The sequence below is a fragment of the Phocoena phocoena genome, chromosome 9 (genome assembly GCF_963924675.1).
Source record: "Phocoena phocoena chromosome 9, mPhoPho1.1, whole genome shotgun sequence".
NCBI lineage: Eukaryota > Metazoa > Chordata > Mammalia > Artiodactyla > Phocoenidae > Phocoena > Phocoena phocoena.
Genome location: NC_089227.1, coordinates 82,720,108 through 82,739,419, shown reverse-complemented (window position 1 = coordinate 82,739,419; position 19,312 = coordinate 82,720,108). Strand labels below are relative to the sequence as shown.

At 42.2% G+C, this 19,312-nt stretch overlaps 2 protein-coding genes across 5 annotated transcripts in view; one reads left to right on the top strand and one right to left on the bottom strand.

The window, feature by feature from the left end:
• On the top strand, positions 1-3,038 carry OPN1SW (opsin 1, short wave sensitive). Its single transcript, XM_065884073.1, has 5 exons — positions 1-352; positions 653-821; positions 1,129-1,279; positions 1,690-1,929; positions 2,919-3,038. The coding sequence occupies exons 1-5, from the start codon at positions 1-3 to the stop codon at positions 3,036-3,038; spliced, it is 1,032 nt and encodes a 343-aa protein (XP_065740145.1).
• A 1,676-nt stretch (positions 3,039-4,714) lies between these two features.
• Positions 4,715-19,312, bottom strand: part of CALU (calumenin) — a 28,388-nt gene continuing 13,790 nt past the window's right edge. For 2 of the 4 annotated variants that reach the window (XM_065884497.1, XM_065884495.1), the window contains exons 3-7: positions 18,757-18,950; positions 14,665-14,831; positions 13,935-13,995; positions 8,746-8,945; positions 4,715-7,103 (exon numbers count right to left, since the gene is read on the bottom strand). In XM_065884497.1, coding sequence (XP_065740569.1) covers positions 6,999-7,103; positions 8,746-8,945; positions 13,935-13,995; positions 14,665-14,831; positions 18,757-18,950 — 727 coding nt within the window. In that variant the 3' untranslated portion in view covers positions 4,715-6,998. Of the gene's footprint in view, positions 7,104-8,745; positions 8,946-13,934; positions 13,996-14,664; positions 14,832-18,489; positions 18,684-18,756; positions 18,951-19,312 lie in introns of all 4 variants that reach the window. The other 2 variants (XM_065884498.1, XM_065884496.1) reach the window with 1 other exon arrangement.

The window sequence follows — 19,312 nt, the reverse complement described above, 5'->3', positions numbered from 1 at the left end:
ATGAGCAAGATGTCAGAGGAGGAGGAGTTTTTTCTGTTCAAGAACCTCTTGGTGGGGCCGTGGGATGGGCCTCAGTACCGCCTCGCCCCTGTCTGGGCCTTCCACCTCCAGGCAGCCTTCACGGGCTTTGTCTTCGTTGTAGGGACGCCACTCAATGCCACAGTGCTGGTGGCCACACTGTGCTACAGAAAGTTGCGGCAGCCACTCAACTGCATTCTGGTCAATGTATCCCTGGGGGTCTTCATCTACTGCATCTTCTCTGTCTTTGTCGTCTTCATCACCAGCTGTCATGGATACTTTGTCTTCGGCCGCCATGTTTGTGCTCTGGGGGCCTTCCTGGGCTGTACAGCAGGTATTGCAGGACAAGGGGGCTGGGGGGAGGCAAAGGACACCGCTCCATGATTGGAACCAGGGGCCAGGCTGTTGGGTGAGAGTGGGCCCCAAAGAGGAGTCTGGGGGATAGAAGTTTGGTGCTCTTTCGCATACTGAGATATAAAGCCACCCAGACTAGAAGTCTGACCAAGTCCCAAACTCTACTTCACTAACCACTCCAACCTTCCCTCCCTGTGCTTTCTCCACCCCATCTGTATTCCACTCTGCCTGCCAGGATGAGTGGGGCTGTTTACCCTCTTACCCTCACATTTCATCACAGGTCTGGTGACAGGCTGGTCACTGGCCTTCTTGGTCTTTGAGCGCTACATCATCATCTGTAAGCCCTTCGGCAACTTCTGCTTCAGCTCCAAGCACGCGCTGATGGTGGACCTGGTCACCTGGACCATTGGTATTGGTGTCTCCATCCCACCCTTCTTTGGCTGGAGCCGGTGAGAGTGCGGGGCCGCTGTGCTGACGTAGCTAGAAGCTCAGGTTGCGAGGGCGGGAAGAGAGTTGGGTATGGTCTTTGACCTCTAATTTTTAAAGAGCTGGTGGAATAAATAAGGGAAAGGGCTGTGGGAGACAAGTGCTAAAGTTTACCCCGCAGTTGCAATTGCTAAAGGCTCGCTGGTGAGGACAGAAAATACCCGCTGCATGAAGTCATTCTGGGTTCTAAGTGGAGAACACAACCCAAGAATCTCATCTCCCTCTCTACTAATTGAGCCTCATGGTGAGTAAGTGCTTGGTCCCTTGCAGGTTTGCCCCCAAGGGTCTTCAGTGTTCCTGCACCGTGGGCACCAAATATTACAGCGAGTACTATACCTGGTTTCTCTTCATTTTCTGCTACATTGTGCCTCTCTCCCTCATCTGCTTCTCCTACTCTCAGCTGCTGGGGGTCTTCAGAGCTGTGAGTGCCTTTCGTGAGGGTCAGGGAGGAAGGGATCACAAGGCTCTAGGTGAGAGGGAAGAGCGGGTAAGTGCTCTAGAACATAAAACATTTGGAAACGTCCAGTCAGGTAGAGGGGTATCAAAAAGCAGTGAAGGAAGTGGGGACAGGGAGATGATGAAATGAAGAGTAAGGCGGAGTCATTCCTGCTCAGGTATATCAAGAGACGCATATGATCTTTTCCATTGTCACAGACCAGAGAGCTGCCTCCATCTTACCTTCCTCAAGGAGGGGGAAACAGAGGGACTAGGCCAAAAGCTGGGACAGCAGAGAGACAATTAGAGTAGATGGCCCCCTAGTTGAAGAGTCCAGAGATCTGGGAGTTCAGGGCCAGGGATAAGAGGGTGTGATGTCTTCTGTGCTCTTTCCAGGTTGCAGCTCAGCAGCAGGAGTCAGCTACAACCCAGAAGGCTGGGCGGGAGGTGAGCCACAAGGTGGTGATGATGGTGGGATCCTTCTGTCTCTGTTACGCGCCCTATGCTGCCCTGGCCACGTATATAGTCAACAACCGTAACCACGGGGTGGACTTACGGTTTGTCACCATCCCTGCCTTCTTCCCCAAGAGTGCTTGCGTCTACAATCCCATCATCTACTGCTTCATGAATAAGCAGGTAAAGCTCTCTATTTATATTCCTAAGACCTGGTTCTTCTCAAAAATGACTTTTAACTCCAAGCACCTGGGACTCCACTCAGAGGGTTTCTAGGAGTCAACAGGGAAGGCATGGAAACCCTTAGCAGGCTAGAAAGCACTTGGTAAGTAAGCCCAGGGATGAAGGTGTGGTCATCCAGACAAGATCACAGGACCCAGGGAAGACAACTTGAGCCATAAAATTCGAGTTGCTCCAAAGGGCAGGATGAGAAGTGAAAAGGCTTTCCGTTTCACTGAAAAACCGATAGATCAGCAGTGCCCCTAAATTTCCATTTCACGAGTTCTTAATCCTTTCCAACTTCTAGTCTGCACGACCATTTATGTGAAACACAGAAATCACAACACATGCGTAAGTTTCTAAAACAGCTTATCATCTGAAGGTACCAGGTGGCTTCCTATCCCAAATCCTGAATCTAAGCTAATAACCCAAACTCAGACAAATCAAGGAGGGTTCCTGTCTTGTAGAGCTAACACTCTGCTTTGAGAATTGTTATTTTGTTTCCTCACTTCCAGAGATGGATTCGAAACGAATGCGAAACCTCCTGGACAGAAACAGAATTGGCAGTCCTTCCCCAGTTGGGAGCGCGTTCAAGTAATGGTGGGGTGGGTGGGCGGGGCTATTCTGGGGTCACTTTTGACAGTGCTCTTATGGGGCAGGGTGGTTTGTGAGGTTTCCCAACAGTGAAATTCTACACATTCTCAGAGTTAGCCAGAATGTGTAGGGATTATCACTGTAGACCCAGGAGTAGTGCGTAGTCTTAGCCTGGAACATAGCTAGCTCTCAGTATTGGGAAGATATAATCAAAACCACCTGAGGAGATCCTGTGTCTAAGGCATTGTGCAAGGCTTTGAGGATACAAAGAATGAGATCTTTTTTCCCCTATGCTTCCTGATGTTATCTCCTCTGTACTGGTCTACCAAGGGGACTATCTCCAATTCTCTTTCCTCCAGTTCCGAGCTTGCATCATGGAGATGGTGTGTGGAAGGCCCATGACAGATGAGTCTGACATGTCTAGCTCCCAGAAAATGGAAGTTTCTACCGTCTCTTCTAGCCAAGTTGGCCCCAACTAAGAAGCCATACTGGCCTGTTTGCAGCAACAAGGATTTTACATTTAAGGAAATTTCTACCTTGCCTGTCAAAAACCAAACGACTACAACACAGAAAACGGGAAGGGGAGTGATAGCAATTTGAGGTCAATTTTCCATTTTCCTACTATTTCCTTCCTACCTACACAAAGCTACTGTTCCAGCTGGGTCTACTTCAGACCACCCCAAAGGCCATTTCAACAATCATCAGTTTCTACTCTTTTTTAAATTTTTTAAAATTTTTTGTGGTACACGGGCCTCTCACTGTTGTGGCCTCTCCCGTTGCAGAGCACAGGCTACAGACGTGCAGGCTCAGCGGCCACGGCTCACGGGCCTAGCCGCTCCACGGCATGTGGGATCTTCCCAGACCGGGGCACGAACCCGTGTCCCCTGCATTGGAAGGCGGACTCTCAACCACTGCGCCACCAGGGAAGCCCAGTTTCTACTCCTAAGTGGCAGAATTTACAGCACTTGGAGAACAGATTTCTACATACACGGCAACTGTAAAGCAGTCTGGCTGATGATTTTTCAGTGTGTACACAACAATTATTTTCCTTTCTAGTAACATTTTTTCCTTACTGGGGATCTGTTCAAAGATGATACATTTTGAATTAAAACAAACTTATGGAAACACTTTAGAAATGGGAGAGACATTTAAAAAAGAATCTTTAGAGTTTCCCTGGTGGCACAGTGGTTTAAGAATCCGCCTGCCAATGCAGGGGACACGGGTTCGAGTTCTGGTCCGGGAAGATCCCACATGCCGCGGAGTAACTAAGCCCGTGCACCACAGCTACTGAGCCTGCGCTCTAGAGCCCGCGAGCCTAGAGCCCGTGCTCCACAACAAGAGAAGCCACCGCAATGAGAAGCCCACGCACCACAACAAAGAGTAGCCCCCGCTCACCGCAACTAGAGAAAGCCCAAGCAGAGCAACGAAGACCTGATGCAGCCAAAAATAAATAAATAAAATAAAATAAAACAAAACAAAACAAAAACCTTAAAAAAAACCCTTTAGTAGGTCCCAAATGAGTTTCAAAGAACTTTCTTATGCTGTCACTGCCAGTAATTGCTATCGCTTTGGCTGGGACAGCCATGCCCACAAACCCCTGTACCAGCATGAATATTCCAGGTGCTTCCTTTCCCCCCACACCTCCTATCTGGCTAAACCTATATATCTGTCGTAAGCTGTGTATTTACTAAAGTTAATGGTTTAATTCCCTTCATGTTCTCAAAATGAATTTGCACATCTAATACCATTTATAAACTATACAAAATGTTCAAAAAACTGTTTTACCTTATACTCCCTCTCCCCACCCCCTGAAGAAGACACTTTTTGAAATAAAAATCAAGATAAATGTGTGTACATTCAGAAATGGCTTGTGTTTGGTATCAGGCAATTATGTAATGAGCAGCTGGGCTCCTCTCCAGTTATATGGACTAAGGGAAGCAGAGAAGGGTTACAGCTGTAGAAGGATGCTAGAAGATTTCAGGAATAGGAAGAAAAGAGTAACCAATTTGGGAGAAGGCAGTAACTTCTCTGGGTTGGGGTGGGGGGTATGTTAAACCTTCTAGGAGAGCTCTTTTTCTGTGCCATTTTATAACACCCATAATTCTAAGCAAGAGTTCCATTTCTTAAGAAAATAAAGGACATTCATAAGCCACAGTGAATGTAAACAGTTTTATTTAGAAACAGATAGGTACCTGTTTGCATTATAGAATATAAAACTGGGTTTACACTCTATAAAAAATAACCAATATCCAAATTCAAGAGAGCTAGCATTCACAGAACACACAATGTGGGTGTGCAGCTACTGTTCACCAGCCTCAGGCTTGATTTAAACCAAAAGAAAAAAAAATCCAGGGGGTTCATTAGAGATTAGAGTACAATGCTTACTGATGAGCACCCAGCATCCAGAAGCTGCTGTCTTAGCAGATGGAGGTTTGCTTTCTAGGTGCGTGACTTTAACATAAGGCCTGGGTTCTCTGTACCTAGTGACCTATGAGGATCTCCTGCCACACAATTCATGATGTGCCCTCTCCAAGCCAGGGTTGGTGGGCATTATTAATTATCCCTGATCTTCTTAACAATAAAAATGGGGAATCTGGAAGGCAGAGAATTTCCACTCCCTTATACTGGGGTTAAAAGAATGTATCCACTCTCAAGAGCTCAATGCAAAGGCTGGGGTGGAGTTACACGATATCCGGCTTTTTACCAGGCCAAGTAGCCCACCTCAACGTGATTGTGGAAGACCAAAGGATACACCTAGGTTCAGATTATAATAATCACCCAGCACCACCTGAATGTATTATCCAGAAAGATATATGAAATAATAACGGATATATATATATATATATATATTTGTCTTAGTATCCTGAGGGCTAAAAACTTGGAATATAATAATTCTTCTCAAAAGAGGTCCATCTGTATGAAAGGGACCAAAAAGGACAGTTTCCTGTTAGGTAAAATATAGGTAAATTGAGTTGGGAACAGAGGTGGTTTCTTCAGCTCCTTCTACAATGTCCCTCTCTTTGATCAGGGTTGGCCATGTTGATTCACGATAAACTTTTTTTTGGCAGTGGGGAGATGGGAACATAGGGAGTGATGGGTCGAAGGCAGGAAGGGTGAGCGACGGTCCTCAAACAAAAGAGCCCTCTCATCTTTGAGTCTTAGCTCAAGCTCTCCAGCTGACACAGAAACAGGCCTGGTAGTAAGTGGTTAGCATTCTGAGGTACGAGGATCCCTGGTAAATTCAGCAGCATGTGGATTTTGGAAACCAGCCCACAAGATAAGAACACTGCAACCAAGCCCCTAACTAATACTGCTATTTAACCACCGTCCAAAGGAGAAAGGAAAGAAAAAAATCCCACCACACTAGGAGGTTCTAAGCTTTCATTTAAGGTGGTCCAAAAAATCTTCTCTTTATTTTATCTTCGAGTTTCTTAAGAGAATCCTCATTCAGTGATCATTTCTCTCATTAAAGGCACTTTCAATGACATGATTGGAAAGGAGGACATTTTAACTGCAGCGCAGATTAATTCCTTGGAACACCTGGGGAAATAGGCGCTGAATGGGGGCACTTACAGTGATTCAATAGGCAAGACAGTCTTGAGCACTTCAATAGATGCATACCCAGAAAAAAGCATGTGCCCTAAAAACACTTGTATTTTTCCTTTAGTTTTCCAGCTGTTTCTATGTATAGCTCTGTAAAGAGATCACACTCAGTACTTGACTGATTTTCAAGACAGTGGCCCCAACTCTTCCCACCACAGCTGTGCTTGACAAAATTAGCAAACAGCTAGTCTTACAGGGAAGGAAAAAAAAGAATGAATGAAATCAAGTTGAGCCAAGCTTTCTTACAGCACAGGGATCGGTTCTTGCCCAGACAATGCCAGGACCTGGACCTGGAGCAGCTGAATGAAATATTCGGCCCCTCCTACTTATGCAGGATACTTTTCAATAGGCAAGTTTAAGTGTTATCTCTCTAAATATAAATTGTGGGGACTATTTCTTCCCTCTTCTCTCTCTTGAACATTTCTTATTGATCTCAGGCTTAAAATTTATTAACTCAGAATTATAAAAATTATATGATAAGGGTTGAGACAGAGTGAAGGGCTAACGTTTGCCTACAAAGTGTGAGCTGAGGATCTTGATCCTTCATATCATACTCCCAACCAGAGAACAAATACAAAAATAAACACACATGTTATACATAATACAAAGTGTAAATCTACAAACACAAGTGTACTAATTAGAGTTTTTCCTCAGAAGCACAGTTTCCCTCCAGTCCCTCAGAGAGGAGGAGGAATGGGGACGGGATTTTTAAGACAGCTTTTCACGTCTTAAAAAGTTTGTAATAACAGTCTCAGTAGCGCAAACAATTTCATGTGAAACCAGAAGCTGTAAAAATAAATTACTTTTGAAGAAATGTAGGTTCCTCTGTCTGCAGCTCAGAACTCGTCATGTCGTACTAAGGCCTCACCAAAATCTGTGGCCTGGCTACCCACAAATAAATCATACTTGTCAACAATCTCCTCCTTGGTAAGCTTGCCATCCTGAAAGTAGAGAGAACAGTGAATTGATGCAAAATATATTTCTTATTTCAAATTTAGAACACTGTTAACATACAACAGGGGTTAGTCAAGATTTACGATTCTAATTCCCACTAAATCAAATGTGAACTCAATCCTCACTGCCCATCCCCAACACACACACACACACACACACACACACACGCAAAGAGGGAAGTAAACAGCAGTTGATACATTTTTCTTATCAAGGAAGTTAAAAGTGGAAGGATGGAAATAATATAGCTCAATAGCTCCATGCTAGGGATATGGGTTTGTTTTTTGAGAAGAAAACGCTCCCTTTCGAGCAAAATGTGGGACATCTCCTAGATATGGGTAAGAGATAGTCAAGAATAGCCAGGAAAAATACTTCAAAGTGAATCAAGTCTTTGTCTAACAGGAACAACGAAATATGCTAATATCAAGCACGGTCTTCAACTCCAAAATGACCTAGTCACCAATCAGATTCCAGACAGAACCCCAAATGAAGGCTCAGATACTCATCTCAAGAATTATCTAGGCTAGATTCCCAAGGAATGACTACATCAGTTTCCTTTTCTCACATGTCTCAGGACACAGCACCTGGCTACTGAAGTGACTGAGCAAGAACTCAAAACAGACTGACCCTCAAAAAGGCTCAATAAGAAACTGCATTAGGAGCCTCCCTGGTGGCGCAGTGGTTAAGAATCCGCCTGCCAATGCAGGGGACACGGGTTTGAGCCCTGGTCCGGGAAGATCCCACATGCCGTGGAGCAACTAAGCCCATGAGCCACAACTACTGAGCCTTTACTCTAGAGCCTGTGTGAGCCACAACTGCTGAAGCCTGTGCCTAGAGCCTGTGCTCCGCAACGAGAGAAGCCACCGCAATGAGAAGCCTGCACACCACAACGAAGAGTAGCCCCCGCTCGCCACAACTAGAGAAAGCCCGCGTGCAGCAACAAAGACTCAACGCAGCCAAAAATAAATAATTTAAAAAAAGAAAAAAAGAAACTGCATTAAAACCGAAGATCAGTCTAAATAAAAGAACATTTAGAATTCTAGAATCCCCAACTTTAGACTGATTTTCAGTTTGCTCTAAGGAGAGCATTCAAATCTCTGAAAAAGGTGACAGGGCTCAGTAGTAACACCACTCTTTTAATGAACTGAATGCCTTCTCAGATAATTGATCAAGGGTAATTATAACAGGTTTCAGAGAAAAGCTGATTTATAAGCTCCTACAAATGATTTAATTTTAAAAAGCATATTTGATTTAAGAAGGAAACAACCAGCTTTGAGTAGGCAAAATGAGCCTGTAAAAGATAAAAGAACAAAGGAAATAACAACAAAAAAGCAAAGATTTCTTGGGGTTCCAAAGATAGCAGATGATGCATGCTGGGCACAGGCTATATCCAGAGGCTCTTTCTGAGGCCTAAATTTCTCCAATGCTGGGAACATTGGGCAAAGGGATTTCTAAAATGAGATCAGAGAGCTAGCGCTGCCCTGTAAGTTTTCAATCGCCAACTTTGGATCCATAGCAGACTCAAACTAATTAAGACCTTAAATGCTCTATGTACCTCAACAGGAATTTTTTAGGCAATCCCCTAGAAACAGACTTCGATCACTGATAGATTGTTTGGGCCTGGACACTTACCTTGTTCTGGTCGGATTCGTAGACTAGGTGCCTGGCTTCTGCCTCTGCATGATCATAGTCTGAGGGAAGGATCCAGTCTTTGGTCTCTTCCTTATCCATCTTCCCATCTCGGTTCTTATCTCGAAACTCAACAAACTGTTCTCTCTCAGTCTTTACCCATTCTGGCTCATCAGCATTTCCATCATGGCTGTACATGTCACCTGTGTGAATACACATCCACACAGAAGATGAGTTTGTCTTTTCTCAAAGACTGCCCCATGCAAATCTGACCTGACCCTTTTTCCTCATTCATCAGTTTGGAACCTAATAGCAGTTATAAGGGTATTTTAGGTCAGAGAGACCTTAAGAAGCAAGGAGTTTTCCTGATGTGTGATTATTGATCTTGCAACAAGAATATTTCCAGCTGTTGGTCTTGAATGATATGAGAGCAAAGAGAATCCTTTAAAAAAAATGCAGAAACAAAGGGAGATGACTAGTGTCAAGAAAGGTGAAGACCAGGACTTCCCCGGTGGAGCAGTACTTAAGAATCTGCCTGCCAGTGCAGGGGACATGGGTTCAATCCCTGGTCCAGGAAGATCCCACATGCTGCAGAGCAACTAAGCCCATATGTGCCACAACTACTGAGCCCGCGTGCCACAACTACTGAAGCCCACGTGCCTAGAGCCCGTGCTCCACAGTGAGAGAAGCCACCACAAGGAGAAGCCTGTGCACCACAACGAAGAGTAGCCCCCGCTCGTTGCAACCAGAGAAAGCCGGCGCAGCAATGAAGACCAAACACAGCCAAGAATAAATAAATTTCTTTTTAAAAAAATAAATAAAAAGAAAGGTAAAGACCAACTTTCATAAGATAGTTGTTCCCTACATTCCATTTCACTACTAATTAACCCGACCACTAGTTTTAGAAAGATGTGGTTTTAAATCCTAAAGAAAACTTGAGAGGTCTATAAGTCAAACTGTCCACCAACCAATTACAGAGTATACTTTTTTTTTTTTTTTGCGTTATGCGGGCCTCTCACTGTTGTGGCCTCTCCCGCCGCGGAGCACAGGCTCTGGATGCGCAGGCTCAGCGGCCATGGCTCACGGGCCCAGCCGCTCCGCGGCATGTGGGATCTTCTCGGACCGGGGCACGAACCCATGTCCCCTGCATCGGCAGGCGGACTCCCAACCATTGCGCCACCAGGGAAGCCCGAGAGTATACTTTTTTTTTTTTTTGGCTGTGTTGCGTCTTTGTTGCTGCGCCTGGGGTTTCTCTAGATGCGGCGAGTGGGGGCCACTCTTTGTTGCAGTGCACGGGCTTCTCATTGCAGTGGCTTCTCTTGTTGCAAAGCACAGGCTCTAGTTGCACAGGCTTCAGTAGCTGCAGCAAACAGGCTCAGTAGTTGTGGCGCACAGGCTTAACTACTGTCAAAATTCTTTTAGGAATTACATGAGTGAAAGTCTGAAGACTCCTAAAGTACACTATATCAAAGTAAGTGTACATGCATTTCATGTAAGGTATGGGAACACAACTAATATAAGTCTAAGTAACTTCTAAAGAGTTATTTACTTGTGATAAAAGTAATTTGTATGTTGGGACCCATAAAATGGAGGCTGCCCCAGTGGCCCGGCCCATGCCACAAATCTAAACCTAAGTCAGCCCACACTGCTAAGAAAACCTAACATATATCAATCACAACCCTCCAGCTCAGCTTCAGTCAACTTACCTTACCCTTAGAAAAGATGACCTGCTATCTTTATAAGGAAATCCCTGACCTCCTAGCCAATCATGTCCTGCATCCGAGTTGCTCCTCTAATGTTTTATAAAGCCTGCTCTTGCCCAAAACCCCCTAGGAAGAATGCTCCACTGCTTGTGAGGTACTTTACTCCCCCCAATCCATGGATTGTTTTCCCTTGAATAAAGGACATCAAACTTGTTACTAAATTCTACTATTTGCAGCATTTTACAGTTGGCACTGTCATTTTCCTGAACTTGAGGGTTAAGAGTAGAACTACTCCTTTCTGTCTTAAATACAAATTGGGAGTCTCAGAGCAGGTCTTGCCAATTCTTTTTTCATGTTACAGCACATTCAGAAAACACAGTATTTGTACGATCCACTGGCCAGCACCCTGCCCTAGCTGTCCTGAGGGTCAGGGAGACCTTTCACTGTATACAGATTGGGAAATTCTGAAGTAGGGAATACGTGTGTATTAGGAAACGCACGTTAGGAAAACGTGCGTTTAAAAGACATATTTTTCTTCCTTTCTTTCTTTCTTTTTTTTTAATTTGGCCACACCACACGGCATTCGGGATCTTAGTTCCCCAACCAGGGGTCAAACCCGGCCCCCGCAGTGAAAGTGCCGAGTCCTAACTACTGGACCACCAGCGAATTTCCTGAAAGACATGCATTTAATAGAAGCTAGAATATACAACATAATGTAAATGCATCTTAAAGCTAGAAGAGTAAGGATAAGAATTAATACTATTTAATTTTCTATTAAAAAATTCAACCTGGGCTTCCCTGGTGGCGCAGCTGTTGAGAATCTGCCTGCCAATGCAGGGGACATGGGGTCGAGCCCTGGTCTGGGAAGATCCCACATGCCGCGGAGCAACTAGGCCCATGAGCCACAACTACTGAGCCTGTGCGTCTGAAGCTTGTGCTCCACAACAAGAGAGGTCGCGAGAGGAGAGGCCCGCGCACGGTGATGAACAGTGGCCCCCGCTTGCTGCAACTAGAGAAAGCCCTCACACAGAAACGAAGACCCAACATGGCCATAAATAAATAAACAAACAAACAAATAAATACAATTTAAAAAATTCAACCTATATAATGATATTAAGGAATTACTAATTTTTTGAGATTTTATTTAAAATTTTTTAGAGATACATATGTATCTTAAGAGAGATATAACCAAATGTTTACAGATGAAATGAGATGCTGATTGGGATTTACTTCAATAATAAAGGAGGTAAGACGTGGATATGGATTTAAAAGGATTGGCCATGGGTTGATGGCTGCTGGGACTGGGCGTAAGTACAGGGGATTCATTACACTATTCTATTTAATTTTGTGTATGCTTGCAATGCTGTATAATAAATTTAAATGGTTCAACAGTATAACTCTGGGGACTTATTAATGCTAAATGTAAGAGGCAAAGACCATTTGTTTCTTTTTGATCTTTCCTCTCAACAGGGCAGAAACTAGCATACCCCTAGAAACTGGAAGATACTATTTGGGAGACTTTTTAGCTTTACAAAGCCCGGCACCCAAGATGTAAAAGTGTTTGCATTAGTTGATGATTTGCAAAACAAAGTCATACACACACAGTTGATCGTTTCAGTAGTTTCAAGAAACAATTGATCTATATGATGGGAGGGAGATATTTCTTTATTTGGCCCCAATGCTTGATAAATGATGGTACTTAACTGTTATAAAACTTAATTCCTCTCAAGAGGTTCAAAATGAGTTCCTCCGTTTTAGCAATGGTGATAAAATGGCAAAAACCAAGAATTAAAAGATAAATTATTTAAAAAAAGGAACAGTCGACTTTGAAATGGGCTCAGTAAATGTACCCAGACATTTATTTCCACTGTGCTGATGAACTCCACTAAAAAAATCATTTTGGAAAAAAATTCCATCTTCCCACTGCTTACCCCTCTCAAAGTACATCATGGAGTCTTAGAAGAAAAGAGTATTCAAGGAGTAATTCAACTGGAATAACTCTAGAAAATAAATAGCAGGTATAATTAGACAAAATTTGAGTAAAGGAGTGACTTGTTCAATGGACTGAAGTGACATACAGGGATAGAGGTAAGGGCTTAAGTCTCCCTTTCACACTTAAAATGAACATTCCAGGTAAAGATCAGAAGCCTAAAAACAAATTGTCTTATGAAACACAAAACCAGTGGTGCACTAGAATTAAGTTACTATGAGTAAAAATAATAATTGGAAATATAAAATTATCTAGTATCTTTTAAAATGGAATAACATTTGTAACAAAGACATTTGTAGTATCTTCCATCTCTTCTCCTTTACTTATGCTAATTTCCATCACACTAATTGTGTAACAATTTGCTCAACTACTTGCTAAGAGGCAGCTCCTTTTTTTAAAGCAATGGGAAAATCTTGAAATTATTTTGAGGATAATAAAAATAGCTTTAGGGACTTCCCTGGCAGTCCAATGGTTAAGACTCTGCACTTCCACTGCAGGGGGCACGGGTTCGATCCCTGGTTGGAGAACTAAGATCCCACATGCTGCACGGCAAGGCCAAAAGAAAAAAAAACTTTACTTGAGAGAAAGGTATAGCATCTAAAATAAACAGACAACTTGAAGGTATAGTAGCATCTAAAATAAACAGACAACTGGGAATTCCCTGGCAGGCCAGTGGTTAGGACTCCGAGCTTTCATTGCTGAGGGCAAGGGTTCGATCCTTGGTCAGGGAACTAAGATCCCACAAGCCGAGGTGTGGTCAAAAAAGTAAAAAGAAAAAAGAAAAAGGAAAAGAAAACAAAACCAGACAACTAAAAGGAAAAGTGGCAGAAAGGAGTGATTTTTAAAAAAAGACGAAAGGAAACAAATTAGAGAATCTAGACAGAAAACATGAATAGAATACAGCGAAAAGGAAAGACTAAGAGGAATCAACAGCTCTTAGTCACCCAACTGTCTCTTTTGTCCGATTTCCGTTTCCTAATGCCAGTCTAGGCTCCCTGCAACTCCTTACTGTCAATTCCACAGGGCATCTGGGATGTACTATTTCAGTGCTGTCCACTACAGTAGCCACTGGCCACATGGGGCTACTGAGGACTTGAAATGTGACTGGTCCAAACTGAAATGTGCTTTAGTGTAAAATAAACTTTTGAAGATTTGTAGAAAAAAAAACCCTCAATGATTTATATTGATAAAATGTTGAAATTATAGTATTTTGGAATCTTAGGCTAAATAAAATACACTATTGAAATAAATTTCATCTGTTTCTTTTTATTGTTTTTGATGTGGCTATTAGAAAAGTTAAAATTATGTATGTGGCTCACATTTACATTTTGATTTGCCAGTGCTGCTACAGACACTTCATCATGACCCCCTATTCCTCACACTGGTCTGACTTAATGATGTGCTGAGAGTTGACCCACGGGGTAAATTGTTTCTATTGGTGAACATATCTTCCAAAGCTTCTCAGCTTCTTCTAAGAAAAACACTAGAAACAGACTTACCAATATACTCCTCCAGATCAATGAAACCATCAGCATTCTTATCTATATCTTCCATTGTTTCCTAAACAGAAGAGAGTAATTAGACTTAGTATCTGGATGAGTTAGTTTAGGCAGTTATTTGTCATTCATTAAAACACACACACACATACACACTCACACGTTTATGTAGATGTGTGTGGGTATGGTTAATCCATAGGAAATTGTGGTTTTTCTAGATGAAAGAATGGTAAAATATTATCAATTTTTTATGCTTCAGCTTAAAATAACTAACAGTCTTCTTGAAGGAACACTTAATAGTGAACTACCCCATCAAGCCCATGATGATCTGGTAGCCCTAGTCATGCTTAACTCTAACAGGAGATGTGACCAGTGAGTACCTCTACAGCTATAGTCTATGTTTATCAGTAACTGCCTTCTGTGAAAATTCTTTAGTATCACTGTCATTACTCAGTGCCTGGTATTTTAAAAAATAGGATTTCCCCTCATGCTTACAGTACGAAGCCACCAATGAATGGCAAAATACATAATCTGATGGTACGTATTGTCATACTAAACAGAAAGCTTAAAGCACCATCGAGATCACAGAAAAACAGTGACAGAGCTTGGACTCAATCTGGCCAGCACTTGTATAGCAAGTCGTTCTTCTAAATACAGAGGAAAGGCTAAAGAGGAAAGCGTAAGCAACAAAGAGAAAGTTTCCATTGAGAATCCTTGCTCCCACCCCACCCACCTGTACTACTATATCCTTCATGTAGTCATACTCCTCAGGGTGCAGGAAAGCTGTGAATTCCTCCTTTGTGGCAATGAGGTCTCCATCCTTGTCTGCCATTTTAAACCTCCGCTCATCTCTAACCATCATCTGTTTATAGTTAAATCCATCATCAGGGTCTGGATCATCTAGAAAAGAAAAATTTAGGTCAAATCTTAAAAGACTTCCAGAAAACATGAAAATGTATGGGGAATCAATTTCCAAGAAAGATAAACCAAGCACTGAAGAATTAATTCTTGATTACTCAGGTAAAATTGCAGCAGTATAAAGACATTCAGTTTTGGTAATCAAAGACCTCAAAATCAGGTCTGAGTTGAATGCAAATGCTTGCCATTCAACATGGAACCCTGGCTCCTGGACTGTGTAATCCGTTATGTAATGCTTCACTGTCACTGCTCTTGGGGCAACCAAAGAGCTTGAGTTTTCTAGATATATCCAAGGGGCAGCGGTGGTTCTAAAGTCATACTTAGTTTGAATCCTAACTCTACCACTTCTTAGCCATGTGACCTTGGGCAAGTAACTTAACTGTACTTCAATTTACTCATCTGTAAAATGGAGATAATAACAGTGCTGGCCTCATAGGGTTGTTGTGAGGCTAACTAAGCAAATAAATAAAGTTAAGTGCTAGAGCAGTGCCTGGCACAGAGCTGGCTTTTAATAAATGTTAGCCATTGCTATGTCGATTAAACATTAGGTTCTCATTAAAAAGCCAGATATCAGGAATTCCCCGGCAGTCCAGAGGTTAGGACTCTGAGCTCTCACTGCTGGGGGCCTGGGTTCAGTCCCTGGTCGGCAGAACTAAAATCCCACAAGCCGCACAATGCAGCACTCCCCTGCCCCCCCACAAAAGAAGCCAGACATCAAAGGCCTTCTATCCCATTATAGGCCATCTGGATTCAAGTACCAGAACAACACCACTTTGAATGGTCACACTTTAGTTTCTTAAGCCAACTCAGAAATATACCATGAGATACAAATACTGTTCACTACCCCCCCTCCCCAATTTCTGTAAACTTCTAGAAAATGCAAATAAATTCGAGTTACAGAAAACAGATCAGTGGTTGCCTTGAGGATTATAAAGGGACACAAGGAAACTGGGGTGATGGAAATGTTCATTTATTTCGATTGCAGTGATGAGCTCACCGACACATACATCTGTCAAAACTCACCAACTGTGCATTTTAAATCCATGCAGTGTATCGTATGTCAGTTATACTTCAATAAAGCTGTTACAAAAGATAAATATTAGATTACAACCAAATGAAATTTGGATTTATCCCGCTGTTAGGATGTTGAACTGCACAAGCAGTAGTTATTTAGTCTCCATAAGAATCTAGAAAAATGAAATTTTGTTTCTTTAAGTTGAAAAAATGTGGAGTTAATGGCAGAAAAGGAAAAAAAACCCTTTTCAATCTGAGTTGCTGTATGGACCTAATAAGGTAACATGTGAAGATATTTTGAAAGGAAAAGACACCATATTAAAGGTAAGAAATGATTGTTCCTACAACATATTGGTCAAATTTTAAAAAAGATACAGCACTAGTTTTATAAAAATGACCCACAGGGTCCCTTAATAACATTACACTGCTGACTTTCGATACTGTAGTTCAATCTTTCCATACTTCAAGCACAGTTAAAAACAACAACAATAAACTACTGCTCTATTTTGAGAGGTGAGCAATTTGAAGCTTCATTCTTTGTTGAGTGTCAAAATTCAGTGAGATAGCTGACTGGATCATGAGGCTTTGCGGACCCTATACGTGTATACTCAAAGCCGTAACAGGTTAGAGACAAAGAATTTAAGGAAAGTATGATCTTTCTCAGATACTGAGTCATTTCTTCTAAACAAATAAAGCTTCAGTACAAACTATGTAACATAAATAAGAAAGATAACAGAAGACAACTTATATATTAAGAGTAGATTCTTAGCTAAGAGCCCTGCTCTCCGCCTTAGTTAAACCATGGTGACTGGAATCAAGTAGCCCGATAACATGCACATATATAAGGATGAAAAAGGAAGCTTTAAAACTTTATTTTTATTTTTTTGAACTTTATTTTTAATGACTAAACTCACGTGCCTATCATCACTGCTCAGAGTGCCATTGTCTTGTCTTAAGCACCAGTTTACTGGGCTATCTGGCCTGGGTAGGCTCTTGGTCTAGTTCTGGTGGAGGCAGGGTGGATCGCAGTACCTCACATTTTACTTGTGGCAGAGACAGGGTTAACGCTCCTTTTGTGGAAAGCAGACTAAAAGCTAAAGTGATTTATACCTGAACTCAGCTGAACCAAGAACACGCTTTCACAAAAACTCCTCAGCACTTTTGTAAGGCACCTCATTACCCCAAGTACTGTCCAGCCACAGGCCTCCAGGGAAAGATGCCTTATAAAGACATTGTTTCTCCAGCCAGAGCTTCAGCTTATGCAGTCTCAGTCAGTAGAAATACCCATTACATTGAATCATTTGCCCTGTGAGGCCACAAAGCTCTCAACACATAATCATACAAAGAGTTTAAGATTCATTCTGGACAGCAAGTGAGTGACTAGGTCTGAGCTGAGATTTATTAACACACCATTCTATTGAGATCACCAATAGCCTACCCACTGCTTTACATTTATAATTAATTCCAAATAAATCAGAGGGTGTTGGGTCTCAGCCAGAGAGCAAGAAGCATGGATACCTCTCTATCTGCGCTGACTTTTTAATACACGTGTTTTTAATTGGGTGAAGGATATGTTTGGTTCTTGGGTAAGTGTCAAGCATAGAGAGAGACTGCCACTCTAGTCTTAGGAATGAGAACAAGCCTGATACAGAAATAAAAATCTGTTCAACAGAAATGCATGCAGTCCTGTAATTAACACGGACAGCTGGCTATCCAGCGGGGGGAAACAGACCATCATACACTCACTGCTTGTTAGTTGGTGATGGAGAATGCCTGCTTTAACCCAGAAATTTACTTAATTTCCAGAATAAAAATGCAAGAAGTAACATTTATACATTCTTGCCTCAAACTGTAACCATGTGCAATAGAGGAATCTCACTAACAAAAACACCCTAAGTCATCAACTCAGTAAGATCACCACCGAGCATTCAACAGCAGGCAAGTGTAATAAGTAAAAGAAAATGACTAACAGGTGGCCCAAGCATACAAGCTACCAAATCAACAGAAAGCAATCAAAGTCACATTTACTTGCCTTGAAGCATTTGCAAAGCAGGCTGATAAACTCATGTGCCAGAGAAAACAAATGGGAAATAATTCATTTCTAAACTTCAGTAAGCAGACATACTGAAATAGTTAAATTTCATCAAGGAAGGCTATTATATTTGATCTTTATTTTATTAAGGAAAAACAGTAATTTTCCTTCTATTCTCACCAGTTACAAAGAAATCTAATTTGGTTTGAATTTCAGGTCCAACACTTTAATGTGACCATGTCAGGCTTTGAGACATCTCAAAGCCTCTTGCTTTGCATTGTTGGAACAATGCAGCCTTTTAAACAAGATCTACTACAAAAATGGTCTCTCTGCGGGATGACAGCAAGAAAAAATGGGGAAATATATCTGAAATGCTAATGATGTTAAAAGATGTCAGACCTTAGAAAACCAAAATAAAACAAATTAAAAAAAATACATAATATACAACTTCAAAATTAATAAAGGGAAGGAGAATCAGCTCAGCATCAAACTATCTCAGATACGCATAATTTCTTCCTTTCCTTCACTGTGTGACCCATTTGTTTCTTTGACTCAAGACCATGGTCTCTGCCAGGCTGACATCTTGCCCCTTACCCAGGTAAGTGCCATAAGTCACGTTTCTGTACTCATCCCAGGAGATTAAGCCGTCTTGATTCAAATCAAACTCCTGCCATTGGTTTTCAACATTGTCATATATGTATTTCTTCTGGGCGTGCTTAATCCAGGATTTCAGCTCCCCCTCCGTCACAAACCCATCTTTATCCGCGTCTATTTTATCTACAATCATTCTACAAGACAAAACAGTTACATTTCAAGGTGCCGGCTCCACAAAGCTTTTTCCCCCAGATAGTAGGGACCTACCTAAAACGTAGCCGTAGGTGGCATTTTTATACTCTTCCCAGGAAACGAGGCCGTCCTCATTGAGGTCATGCCCCTTCCACTGTCGCTCTACATCCTCGTAAATCCAGCGCTTTTGTGCAAATTTAATCCAGTCTTTGAGCTCATCCACAGTGACAAACCCGTCCTTGTCGCCATCTATTTTACTTACAATCTTTCTGTAGAAAATGCAGAGAAATCCAGCAAGAGGTTAAAAGGACACTAGGCTCTGGACTTAGCCAGGTGTGTGCTGTGGGCACAGGTGTTGCCCAGAGCTAAAGCATGGAAATAAAAATTGTTTCCAAAACAAAACTGCCAGACAGGCCATTGAAAATTTTTCTCTTAAGTGCCCGTTGCTGGTCTGAAATGAGCCATCCAGACAAGGCAAGCACAGTCCATGGCTGGTGTACTTGGATCCAAAAGTGAATCCGGACTATCCCTTTAGAGGTAGGTTTCAGCCGATGGTCAGAATTCAGGAGTGAATATCCATTCCTATCTGGGTTTTCCACTCTTAGCATCAAACAACACACAAATCTTTGTA

Bases quoted from the DNA above. Each gene is read 5' to 3' on its own strand.
- OPN1SW (XM_065884073.1), top strand. From the start codon at position 1: ATGAGCAAGATGTCAGAGGAGGAGGAGTTTTTTCTGTTCAAGAACCTC. The intron at 353-652 runs GTATTGCAGGAC...ATTTCATCACAG, and splicing joins CTTCCTGGGCTGTACAGCAG to GTCTGGTGACAGGCTGGTCA. The intron at 822-1,128 runs GTGAGAGTGCGG...GGTCCCTTGCAG, and splicing joins CCCTTCTTTGGCTGGAGCCG to GTTTGCCCCCAAGGGTCTTC.